This window comes from Anopheles nili, chromosome X, assembly GCF_943737925.1.
Source record: "Anopheles nili chromosome X, idAnoNiliSN_F5_01, whole genome shotgun sequence".
Taxonomy (NCBI): Eukaryota; Metazoa; Arthropoda; class Insecta; order Diptera; family Culicidae; genus Anopheles; species Anopheles nili.
Genome location: NC_071293.1, coordinates 4,398,075 through 4,410,390, shown reverse-complemented (window position 1 = coordinate 4,410,390; position 12,316 = coordinate 4,398,075). Strand labels below are relative to the sequence as shown.

General features: G+C 45.6%; 3 protein-coding genes across 3 annotated transcripts; 2 read left to right on the top strand and 1 right to left on the bottom strand.

The window, feature by feature from the left end:
- Positions 1-5,261: 5,261 nt before the first annotated feature.
- On the top strand, positions 5,262-6,849 carry LOC128729133 (uncharacterized). Its single transcript, XM_053822783.1, has 5 exons — positions 5,262-5,285; positions 5,655-5,861; positions 5,930-5,987; positions 6,059-6,604; positions 6,662-6,849. Exons 1-5 carry the CDS (start codon positions 5,262-5,264, stop codon positions 6,847-6,849), a joined length of 1,023 nt encoding a protein of 340 aa, XP_053678758.1.
- A 1,297-nt stretch (positions 6,850-8,146) lies between these two features.
- Positions 8,147-9,267, top strand: LOC128728483 (complex I intermediate-associated protein 30, mitochondrial). Its single transcript, XM_053822108.1, has 2 exons — positions 8,147-8,701; positions 8,767-9,267. The coding sequence occupies exons 1-2, from the start codon at positions 8,147-8,149 to the stop codon at positions 9,181-9,183; spliced, it is 972 nt and encodes a 323-aa protein (XP_053678083.1). The 3' UTR covers positions 9,184-9,267.
- A 150-nt stretch (positions 9,268-9,417) lies between these two features.
- LOC128728764 (probable cardiolipin synthase (CMP-forming)) lies at positions 9,418-11,024 on the bottom strand. The gene is made up of 3 exons (XM_053822409.1): positions 10,957-11,024; positions 9,903-10,835; positions 9,418-9,839 (listed from the first exon to the last, which is right to left on the bottom strand). The coding sequence occupies exons 2-3, from the start codon at positions 10,704-10,706 to the stop codon at positions 9,591-9,593; spliced, it is 1,053 nt and encodes a 350-aa protein (XP_053678384.1). The 5' UTR covers positions 10,707-10,835; positions 10,957-11,024; the 3' UTR covers positions 9,418-9,590.
- Between the last annotated feature and the right edge of the window lie 1,292 nt (positions 11,025-12,316).

Genomic DNA, 12,316 nt, shown 5'->3' with positions numbered 1-12,316 from the left:
TTTAGCACAACTAGCACACCCAACACGAAACCTACTATTCGGTGACGATCGCCGGAATCGGATTGAGTGGAACCGGATTTGATGGGCGGTCGGGACCAGTTAACAACTGCCGCTTCCGAGTGCGACGGAACCGCTTCACGTTCTCCGCCATCTGCCGGATGGCATCATCCTCCTCCATCGAGGAGGCACACTCCGACGAGTCCGACATCTCCTGCACGGCCACGTTGCTCGTCGACGTGGGCATAAGCGGTTCCTTCTTGCGTGGCTTCGATTGTGCCACTTTGCGCTTTTTCTTGTCGCTCGCGATCACTTTGACCTCCGCCACGGGGCGTTTTTTATCACCTTGTTTAACCACCTTATGCTTATTTACGCTCACTGAAATCCGGACCTTCGCTTTCGGGGACGGACGACTCTTCTTCGATTTCATGCTCTCTTCGGTGGTGGGTTTCTGGCTCAGCACCTCTTCCAGACGTTGGATCATTTCCGCTTCGTAATTCGCCTGCCGGAGGTTGCTGTCCAAGTTGGAGATGTTGATCGCTCGGATGCGATTCCACTCGTCGAGCGCCTCCTGCTCCACCTCCTTGCTCGTGGCCAGAGCTTCATTCTTATCGGTGTCCATCTCGTTCTCGACCGGCGTATCAGTCTTTCCGGTGTCCACCGCGTTCGTGGCCGGAGATTCAGTCTTTCCGGTGTTCTTGGTCAGAGATTCAGTCTTATCCGGAACCACCTCGTCCAGTGCGGCCAGCATCGCCATCACGCTATCCAATGAAAGTGTCGTGCCTAGTGCGGGCTCAACCGGTGGCGTTTTTTGGATGGAAATCTCCACCTCATGTTGCGGTTCCGGTGCCGTTTGCATGTGCGCGGTAGCCCCGTTCTCGAGGATTTTCGCAACAGAACCGATCTCGAGCGTGTGCCCGGGTGAACCGATCTCGGGCAAGTTGAGACCCATCTGTTGTTGGCCAACAGCCAGCGGGTCAGCATTCTGCACGGGCTCTAGAGCGATCAATTCCGGCATGTTATTTTCCGGGAACGGTTGCAGCACGTATTCTCCGATGATATGGTTTTCAGTCGCGGACTGGGGTAGGAAGCTGTACAAATCGTTCGTATCGTTGAGAGTCACGGATACCAGTTCGTTTTTTTCGTCGCCTACCATGTAATACACCGTTAAATTTCCATCCATAACGCTGGTCGTAACCGAACCGTCATCGAGGATGTGGTAAATAAGTCGCTTCCCGGTCATGTTAGTAGCGGATTCGCGAGCAGGTGTGTTGGATGGTTGCCGGATCGAAATAGCCTGTGGTTCGGCTAGATTTGCGTGCTCCAACGTTTGGTAGGTGAGCGAAGGCGGCTGGGGTACGGTAACAGACGGGTGTGGCATGAACGATCGAAAATACTCCATCAGATACTCCACCTTCTGCCAGGTGGTCAGCGATCGGGGCAGTTGCACGTCGCTGCTGTACTTCGCAACCAGCTTCACCACTGGAAGTTTGGTTAAGCGCATAGGTTAGGAAATTGTGTAACAAAGAAATAAAGAACTGCGCAGTATTCTCGCACTGCGTACTTACTGTTTTGTTTGAGGAAGTTGTATTCGCGCAACATTTCGCTGACACACTTCACTGTTCCTACATTCATTATCTCGGGAATGTGCGAGTTATCGTTTTGGGAAAAATACATACTTGTCTTGCAATATTTCTCGGCAACTTTTATCATTCGCTCCTCAATTAAATATCCTGACAGTATCCGGGAACACGTTGAATTAAATATTACTCCAACTTTCCGAAATTGAACAGTACGAGAACAACGGTCGTGTTTTACTTACTGTAAACAGCCATAGCAATATCGGCTTTTTCTTGGTAATCCATATTCACTAACGTTTAGCAGCTCTAATTATTTCAGAATTTGCACCGCTCTCTTAGAGATGTGCGTTGCAGTATATTCCGTAAGCTTCTGGAAACGGCTTACGCTACCGTTGCAATTGAAATATCATTAACCGGAATTTCTTAAAAGAGTACACAACACAAAGAACGGCTGTCATCGTTTTGACACGTTACCATGCGGCTACATAGCGCACATGTTTCATTAGATGATGTGTGCCGTTCAAGCATCCGATTGGCAAACAAAACCCGTCAAAAAATATATAATGGTGAATATTTCAAGGAATACTTTAGCGTAGTATTTATAAAATAAGTTTAAAAATAATATTATAAATAATCATTTAGTATGTGTTCAAGCATATGGTTCTATATAAATTCAACACACAATTTCGTCCAGCTTCGACGCATCTACTGGTCAACCAAGGCTGCTATAACATAATACCAAGATGTTAATAAGGTTTAGAAAAAAATATCAAAACTCGGCGAAATCAAGCGTTTATTTAAATCATACGTTGAATCATTTTAAATCAACAAATATTTTCCTCGAACGAATTATGTGCTTTATGTTTTGTGCCATCTTTTCTAAAGTATGGAAAAGTTGTTGTTGAAAAATGTTCCCTTTTAAAACACATTTCGCAACCATTCCCGGTGCCCAAGACGTAGCGGATCGACAAGTAACGGAGCTCGGAAAGGGATATTAAATCCGAACAGAAGTTAACAAAACCTTTTAATATTCTACCACTTGAAGTTGTTCTACTGTTCGTAAGATGATTGACACATAGCAACAGTTCTCTTTTACACCAAAATCTCTCGAAGCAGGAAGCTTTGCGCGGAAGCCACAACACGAAAGTTAAGGTATAACTGCGCAAGATTCTTCTCAACTGCTTACGAGTTAATCACGTCGCGTTGACTGCTTTGATTTGAGCATCTGTCTTTGCCGATAATGCAGTACGATCCGGTCATGTTATAACGCTGCAAGATAGTGAAAATAAAAATACTAACCCTACTTTTCTCGAACGTAAACAACTCAAGATGCACAATCTTTTAGCTACCATTTTTATAATGCTTTCAAATCGTTTAATTAATCATTATACATATTTAACCTTAGAAGGTTGTTGTATGTTAAGTCAGCTAATTAACGCATATAATTATCACATACCATGACGCGTGTTTTGTCTATGGCTTGAATTTTGGTCGTGGATGTTTCTTCCTAGCAATCTTTCTCTATCCAAATTGTGTATGGCAATAGGCATTCCTTTGCCTTCATCTATAGTAAAAACCCCTTGCCATGAGTGGACGAATGTTAACTATCTTCCGGCAACATCTTCCTACCATTCATGTTGCATTTTACTCTAATTTTTTGTTCGATTCGTCGCTGCTTGAGAGATTCACGCCGCATGACTCGAGGACGGCGTTTTTATCCGTGATGGAGTCGTTGTTACTCTCATCGTTCTTGTTGAATGTATTATCCTTATCTGAATCCAAATAGGATACGTTTAAAGTGTATTTTTTGGGCATGCCAATATTCTCTTCCTCATATTCGTCATCAGCATCGTACATTTCGTCATCTTCGTCCAAAAGACTTTCTTCTGCGAAAAGCATTAACACTTCCTGCTCTTCAGCTATTGTTATGAGAAGCTGTTCCAGTTCGTTTGTAGTGAGTCTTTCGTGTCCAATTGACTCATCCCAGAGGATCGGGCAGGTTGAAGGAGCACTATTTATTTGCTGTTTGTTGTCCATTTTGAGGATATCTGAAAATGAATTCGATGCAGAATGTTAGTCATGTATCGATAGAGAACTGTGTGAATCATGAAAAAACAGTAAATAAAGTATCGTGAAACTGTGAAAAAGAGAGTGAAACCTGAAATTGAATAATCTTACCTAGCCTTTATGACTTCCAGAAAAGGATTGTGCTTAAAGTGTTGTCAATCCAAATTAGAATGTTATCCCGCCTGCTTGGATTATTTTCCCGCCTGCTATACGATGATGTTTTTGGACGAAGAGTCTCAGAGCGGATTCTTTTTCGTACACTTACATTCTATAACGCGTGGCGATGTATCGGCTAGCTATTTGACTCGCAAATTACCAACAATAAAATACAGAGTATCCTTTAAGTGTCCTCAAGAGTAGTAGTAAGTAGTTTAAGAGTATAACAGAGTATCCTTTGAAGAAAAGATTTTTTACCGTTTCTATATTCTGATATGTTCCTTACAATACTTTTTCTTTCTAAACGACATTTTACACTCATTCTCCAATTGCATGAAGCAATGCAGTTTATGATCATAGCTATATTTTTACAGATATACGTTGATTCTGAAATTATTCACAAAATATATACAAAACATGACAAATGGACCTAACCAAATTATTTTATTTTACCAAAGTAGGTTTTCCAACTGCCATAGCACATGTTGTACGCTAGGCGGATCGCTATGAATCACAGGTGTGTCTACAGTTATTCGAATGTATATGATCCCAAACGATGTTTACTGTCTAAGTCAGTATTTATTAATTTTGAATAGTATGTGATGCTGTCAAAATCATAACGGTTCTATTTAGGGTGGGCAGTCTATAAAGGCATTGCAATTGACAGCTAAATTAAATTCAAAATTTCCAAAGTTCGTTAATTAATTAAAAAGGATTGGCGTTATTTGTTAATTTTTAATTTATTTCCTTTTTCAATGCTTCTTTTTCGGCAACAACCCTCCCACACACTGTTCGAATTAAAAATAATCAAATTGAATAGTCTCTTAGTCACAGGTGGAATTAAAAAATTCTAATAAATTTTTTCCCCAAAACAAATTTAATAATCATTAAACATTGACAGCAAGCTGTTGTTTTTTTAATCACCATAAAATGTTTGTTCAAAAGCTATGCTAAAATTTGCAACCATTTAAAATGTTTAAAGCGAGAAATTACTTTCGCAACGCGGTTTTAAGTTCGATTTTGTTTTCCCAGAGCATAATGGAGATAAGAGAAAATTCAATACTGTTCAACATGCGTGTCTGGAAAATGAGGCGCTTGGTTTGGGAATGGTTGACAGAAAAGGATAGAAAACAGAACAGGGATACAGTTTGAAAACAGAAAGAAAGAGAGAAAAAGAGAGAGAGAGCGATAAAGTTTAGAAGAGAAAGACAGAGCGACAGAGAGAGATAGTAGAAAAGTGTGAGAAAAAGACCTACAGAGTTCTGTTTTGTTTTCATTTGGAAATAGCTCTGCCTCTCGATAAGAACAAGAAGGACTTCCTTCGGCAACAAAAATCGACCATACCCCCTCACAAACGGGGTTTGTTGTGTGCGATTGCGATTTGTTCGAGCCGGAAAATCAAGGCTTACGATGGTTTAATAGCAACGCCGTTCGTGGTTTGTGTTCGGTGCGATACATGCTATGTCGGACTATTGTACGAAAATGGTGAGTGAGCCTTTTTTTTGGGGTGAAACAGGATCCCCACGTAGTATCCTGTTTGCCCTGCAAAGTGCGCTCTGTCGGTCCGTTCCCTAGCAATCGACGGATGAATGCTGCGTATTAGCGTTCGACGTTGCTTAGTTTCAGTGGGCAAGCCAAAAGAAAAAAAGAAAAAATCAACGACACAGTGCAGTTGCCCGCACCGCAACTATGTCCTTTTTAAGGTGTTTTTCCCCGTACCGTAACATACGGGGAGTGAATCGCGCTCGTCTCTCCAGAGCACATTTATCCTGTGGAATAATAGTCTGCTAACATTGAACCTTTTTTCATCCCCCCCGCCCCCCACCCTACCCCCTCTTCTACTCAACGTGCCAGGCGCTGCTGGACGATACGAACGGAAACACGGTGAACCTCAACTCCCACCCGGGTGGGGAAGCCGCCGGAGAAGGTTGCATGGTGACCACAACCGCTGAATCGGCCGCGATGCTTCAATCCCCGTCAAACGACGATCTGAGCCAGAGTCTCTCGGAGTACACGGACGCCGATGAAAGCATATCAGCCCCAACCGAACTGCTGGCCGAGGTAGACAATCACCGGCTTTCGAATGTCCTTTTTCAATTCCATTACGTATCTCAAACTTGTGCTTACAGTTTCTCTCCGCCATCATGATCCGGGACTACGTGAACGCGCTGAAGTACTGCAAGCAAAGTGAGTACGAACGAGTCACCTGGGAAGGATGTGCTTTCGAGATCTTAATGTTCTTCCACCCTCCCACGCAGTACTACAATACGAGCCGAACAACACGACCGCACGGGACTTTTACCCGCACATCCTGTCAAAGATCAACGAGAACCAGAGCAATGAGCTGTCTGGTGAGAGTGATGAGAACTACAACTTCAACTACAGCTCGCCTCTGGCATCATCCGGCTCGTCACCAACGTCCTCATCCGCACCGTCCCGCTCGTCCCGTGCATCCGCCTCCTCATCATCATCCTCCGGTTGCGATGATATCGACGAAGTGATCATGGTGTGCAGCAGTGACAGCGACGATTCCTCCGAGGCGTGCCATTCATTCCCGGAATCGATCGATGACGAACCGGGTGGGGAATCCGGTACGCGGCAGGTTCCGGTGGCCAGCGGTCGGCTTGGTCCTGTGCGGTCTTCACATTCCGGCCGCAACCCCCTGGCCCCGGCCGGGTCTCGTTCGCTCAGTGACAGCAACACGTCGCAGTCTTACTCGAGTTTGCTGCTCGAGGACGAGGAGAAGGACCTCACGCTGTCAGACATTTCTAACCTCAACATCGAGGAAGACGAGACATCCAATGGTAAGAAGGGGAGGAGGAGGGGGAGGGGGCATACTATTCACTTCTTCCTGGTTCCAGATTGTGGAGGTTCTCTTGGGAGCAGCAGTTCGCCACTCGATCCGGTTGGGAAACCGGCGCTTCTTGTTCCGGCAGTTGTGGCCAAACCTGTCGCAAGCACGAACCTCGGATCGGCCTCCGTGTTTGCCTCCAAACTCGTCGCCATGCTACGGTCAAAGGTTATACCCTCGAAGGGAGCGGGCGACTGATTTGTTCCCGCTAGCCTTTCGGGCGTTTAAGCACCTTTGGAGAGCGCAAGACTAGACGGTGTTTGAAGCGGAGGGATTGGGAGAGGAAGAGGGAGGGGGAGAGGGAGGGGAAGGAAACAAACTAATGTGTGTGTGAGTGTGGTTTATTGCTTGATTCTATACTTGATACGGCTTGGCGTTTTGAATGGGTTCACATGCTTTAACCCACCTGACTTCGTGTGCTACGCATTCAGTACAACCAAAAGTATGATTCGTACAAACTCTGATACCCTGACTAACTAGCATAAGAGCATATAGAGTAATCTAGAAGTTAGCTTTACGTTCTTCCCTTGCGATCGGCCTCTGCAAGGGTAAACGGTGCAACACCACTATTTTATTGAGATACTTCGCTCAAACTACCTTACTAAATTACATATTCGCTCCTATTTAATAATTCCTTTAGTAATTCAAAACACTCGCAATGTGCAAACAGTCCTGAGTGGAAGTGGAAATATCTAGCACCGATCTCTAGTTTGCCTTGGCACATTGGCATTTCCGCATTGCATTATCCTTACACGTGCGCCATGTTGCGATGAAAATCAATGAGATAAAGGGATCAAGTAGATCGAAGTAGAAACGCTAGGTAGGCAGAGGGCAGGTGAAACAGAAACATAACATGTATTTATCTTCATTTCATTCCGTGCAACCGTATCAAACCACTTAACGACAGGCGTGTTTGGCCCAGGATATCCTTGCCAGGCATGCGCTAGGAGAGAAGTAGTTCCCTCTCACACGACTGGCGGTATAGATTATTATGTGTCTTTATTAGATAGTAGGGAACATAAACGCATCATTCGCGGACAGGGGTAAACCAGTATCTACATGAAAGAATATTTTATATTTGTAGCATATGTAAGGGGTGTGTACTTGTGTATGAGCAAGAAAAAGAGAGAGAGAAAAAACCAAAGGTACTAATCGTGTATTTGGGCACTAGTCATCGTTGTATAATTGTGTACTAATGATCCGGACAGAATAAAATTAACAAGACTTTCCGTGATTCAGCCTTCGGCCGAGGAATGTGCCATGGAAAGAACGGAAAATCCTTTACGGGCAGATCCTTTCGCTGCAGGGATGCTGGTGGGAACGTAAATTGCGCAAGAACGGATTTGACAGCGGTTTGTTATTGTCGCGTAACAACAACATTGCGTCGTGTTCGCGCGTCCGTGCACAGCAGGTTTGGGGTGGAAAATGTGTGATAATTGTAGTTAACCAGCATCATCCAACACTAGGGCACGCGAAAAGAGACGACAATTCGCCAATGTTGCGAATTTATTCTCTCGGACGGCCTTTGGCCGCCCTCGGACCACTTGCCGGGTCATCCAGCGGCTGCCGGCGCGGTTATCACGCCTTACCGAATCGGATAGGAGTAACCGAGGATGGATTGCTTCTCCGTCGATTGCTGTCCCATCCAACCGTGCCATCAAACGGGCTTTTCTGGGAACGTCATCGTAAAGGTGGCTACCAGAAGGAACAACGCGTCCCACTCCGGGAACAGATCCAAAACGGTTTAAAAGAAATGCGAACCGAATTCGCGCTGTTCGCGCAGGAATGGAAAGAGAAGGTTGAAAGCGATCCACTCGTGGTGTTTCGGCCAGGTGAGGTAGATGTGGTGTTTGGGTTCGAAACCCAAGCAGAGCTGGACCGGTGGGTTGTGACATCGGACCGTGACCATGGCCAGGGTTATTCACAGGCGGCGTTCGAACTTAGCCCGGCTGGGTTCGGGTTGTTTCACGGTACACTTGAGTCACGTGTACCTAAGGATGGCCAGATTAAGCGAGCGGGCTACGCAAACATTAAAAGCATGCGCGTGCGGGTAAGTCTTATCCGTGGAAATATCGACCATACACCAAGCTAACCGAACGTTCCCTTCTTTTATAGAAATCATTCAAACGTGAAGCGTTCTACGACTGGGGCCAGTACAACACCCTCGTGATGAAGGTGCGCGGAGATGGCCGGTCTTACCTGATTAACCTAACCGCGGAGGGCTACTACGACATCCTCTGGAACGACATCTACCACTACGTCCTGTACACACGTGGCGGACCTCACTGGCAGCTGGTGAAGATACCGTTTTCAAAGTTCTTTCTCGCCTCAAAAGGCCGCGTCCAGGATCAACAGGGTCCGGTGCCGCTGAACCGGATCACGAACGTCGGTTTCTCGGTGGGTTCACGTGGAGGCCACGAAGGTAGTTTCCGGCTCGAGTTTGACTACATTGGCGTTGAGTTTGATCCGTCGCATCAGGAGGAATTTGCGTACGAAATGTACCGCCAGGACAAGTATATTGTCGGGACGTAAAGGCGGCTTTTGGTTTTTATACATATGTTTTGCTGTTAGTCGATTGTTGGCTATATCATTGCGTTGGATGAAATAAATACGGCCACCGTATTTGTGTAATGAACACTCTAAGGTGTGGTTGTTATTTGAATAACATCCGAAAGATTCAATTAACGAAACTTAATCTTCGGTTAAGCCCAGCTTCGGATAAAAAAAACCTCGAAAGAAGCTCACGTTATGTGGTAATGTGGAACTATTTATATTTATTTACACTTTTGCACAAAAAAATAGTTCCCAGGTTGCCAATAATGCCAAAAGGTTATCGCACAAAATAAAGAATAAAACACAAATTCTATCTCGAAAAACGTGGGGCGTAAATTTTGCCATGATATACGGCCATCATGCCCCGGAAACACCGCCGGATGGAGCTACGATTTCCGGCGCAATATTTTGTATGTGTCCTTATTCGTGAGGTAGCTAGCGGCAGCCGCCACGGTTGTGAATCCGGTCAGATACCACAATCCATGCAGGTACGCGTGATCGACGTAATTGAAGATTGGCGCCCCAAGCGTGGCCGCAACCGCGACGAGCTGAACGGCAGTATTAAGCTTGCTGACGAAGGTCGGTGCCAGCTGGGCGGTAGCGTGTGTCACGTCGAAGTACCGCGAAAGTGTGCGCTGAAATGGTCCGGAAGATGTTACGAAAAAGAACGTTGAGTTGAAGAAACGCACGTGGCTTACCGGCTGTGGCAGGCTGATGTAGCGTATGACGAACCCGGCCCCGATAAGGAACACATCCCGGAAGAGTATCATGGCCGTGAGCCAGAGTGGCAGCAGGTCGATGTAGCTCATTGCGATGACGAGCGATCCGACCAGAACTTTGTCCGCCATTGGGTCGAGGAATGAGCCGAGCCGGCTCGCCTGGTTTGGCCAGTTACGTGCGATCCATCCGTCAGCTAGATCCGTCAAACCGGCTACAACTAGCATGCCCATCGCGAGATGAAACTCGCCCTGTACGATCACGTAACCGAGATATGGCGACGCAACGATTCGCCCTATGCACAGCAGATTGGGCACCGTAGCGACGTTTTCCCGCTCGATCACCTCCTCGACGCGTTCCTTCACCTTTTCCCGGCGCTCGCGGATGTCGCGTACCAGTACGTCCCGCTTTTCTTGCAACAGCTGCTTGTTCTTCTCCAGCACGTTCTGCAGCAGCTCGGATCCTTCGACCGACTTGACGGCAACAACACGTGGTTGCTTCTTTTTCAGATCAGACGAATGGTATCGCTGATATCCGATGGGTTGGGTGCCGGCTGGTAGCAGGGAACCGGTGTTAAGCGTACCTCGCAAGCAAAATGGCAATCGCGTATAGCAGTGACGCCAGGCGAAAGGGCGCCTTGCGATCAAAGGTTGGCGCATTCCGCGACCTAGCCACGAACGGGGCAGACTAAAAGAGCGATGGTAAGCTTGTCGCAGCAAAACCGATAAAGGACTAGAACTGCCGGTGACGGCCATGAGCCTTCGCGGGCCGAGAGTAAGCAGCATCCTCGTTGTGGTCGGATGTCCTTTGCTGCGTGCCTATCGGGAGTGTGTTCCGGTTGCAGCGGAGTTGAGCACGAGGATGGAATACATGCGCGCGATGGCAGGAACCAGTTGCGGCTCGTTGATTGCAGGCTGCAAGTACACAGCAATGGCTTTAATCAGAATGTAGCGCTATACGGGGTTGACACCACCATTTAACGATTCCGACCGAACGATGGCCGGAATGACGGATGAACCAGTTATAAAAGCCTACCCAAAAAGAGGCAACTTTTTGGCAAATTGCTTCACTTTGCCGGCGGATCGATATGGGACGGCACAAAATGTGCAATGTTTTTATTATGACGATTTTTATGTAATGCACTGCTACTGACAGCTGCCAGTCTCGGCATACGCAACTCCGGTACGTTCAGGGTACAGCTGAGAGAAAAACACACGCAATATGAATGTCATTTCAGTGTAAAATACACAGGCAATCAACGATTGCACATGTTCATCAAATTGTTGCTTTTATTTCGTTGAAACAGAAAGCAATTATTTGATGCACGAGGTTTGTTTACATTTAGTGTTGTTTGTTTACTGTTTATTGTTTACTTGATGCTGTTGTTATGAAATCCTTGCTGATTTGACAACTGTCATGCCTCACACCGTTTGAAATGACGGTTAATTTGTCCTGCCGGAAAACTGCCTGCCCAACAGTTATTTGTATACTTCAAAAATGAATTCAAGAGCCTGAAAAAACTGTGATATCTCATGTTTTAATATCTCTTTATTGATAATCAGCAACAGTTAAATAAGCTTTTAAGAAAATACAGAATAATGACCTCAATTTGTCGCTCCTATTCATGCTGTCTGAAACCAGTTCAAAATGTGTGCAACGTGGGGGCCACTGTTGGAGCTAGGTGACGAAATTCATACTTTGTATATAATATTGCTTTATTTCAATGGAAGTTTCCTACAATTTTTTCATATATTGTTTCCTAAACTCACTAAAACAAGTCCGTTAGATTACATAATGTACGATTTTCAAGTTCCAGAAATAACTTGAAGAAGTGATTTTGGTCAATGCACAATTGTTCGCTAGAATTAGTTGCGTCTGTGTATGTATGTAAGCGCGCACGCTTGTGTAGGTGTGTCGGTATGTATGTATGCACGTATGGAAGTGTAGGCTTGTCAGTTTTACATATGTATAAATTTCTATTCATTTAGTTATATTTTATACGTTAATCTGCTGGTTTTTTTCCGCTACAAGTAACGTTCAAGGAAGCAAACAGTACGGTACCGTAAAGGGTGATAAGCTTCAACTATAGAGAGTTTCGCTGTGCAGCCAGAACCAACTCGGCGTTTAGGCTCTGTGGAATCATTCTGCTGTCGACGCAGGTGGAGAGAAGTAGAGAGAAAGACAGATAATGGGGGAGAGTATATGTATGTATCGAAATCAAAGGATAGTGTGTCCTAAACGCTGCTTCCACCTGGCATCTTCCATCGAGCGTTCTCGAATCGGAATATTCGCTATCAAAGACGCGTTCGGTTCGATATACCGAAAGCTCATCATTATACCGAGTAATTGATTTGTTGTATTGTAGTGTTTGCTTGCTTCTCAGCCATATCCTTCC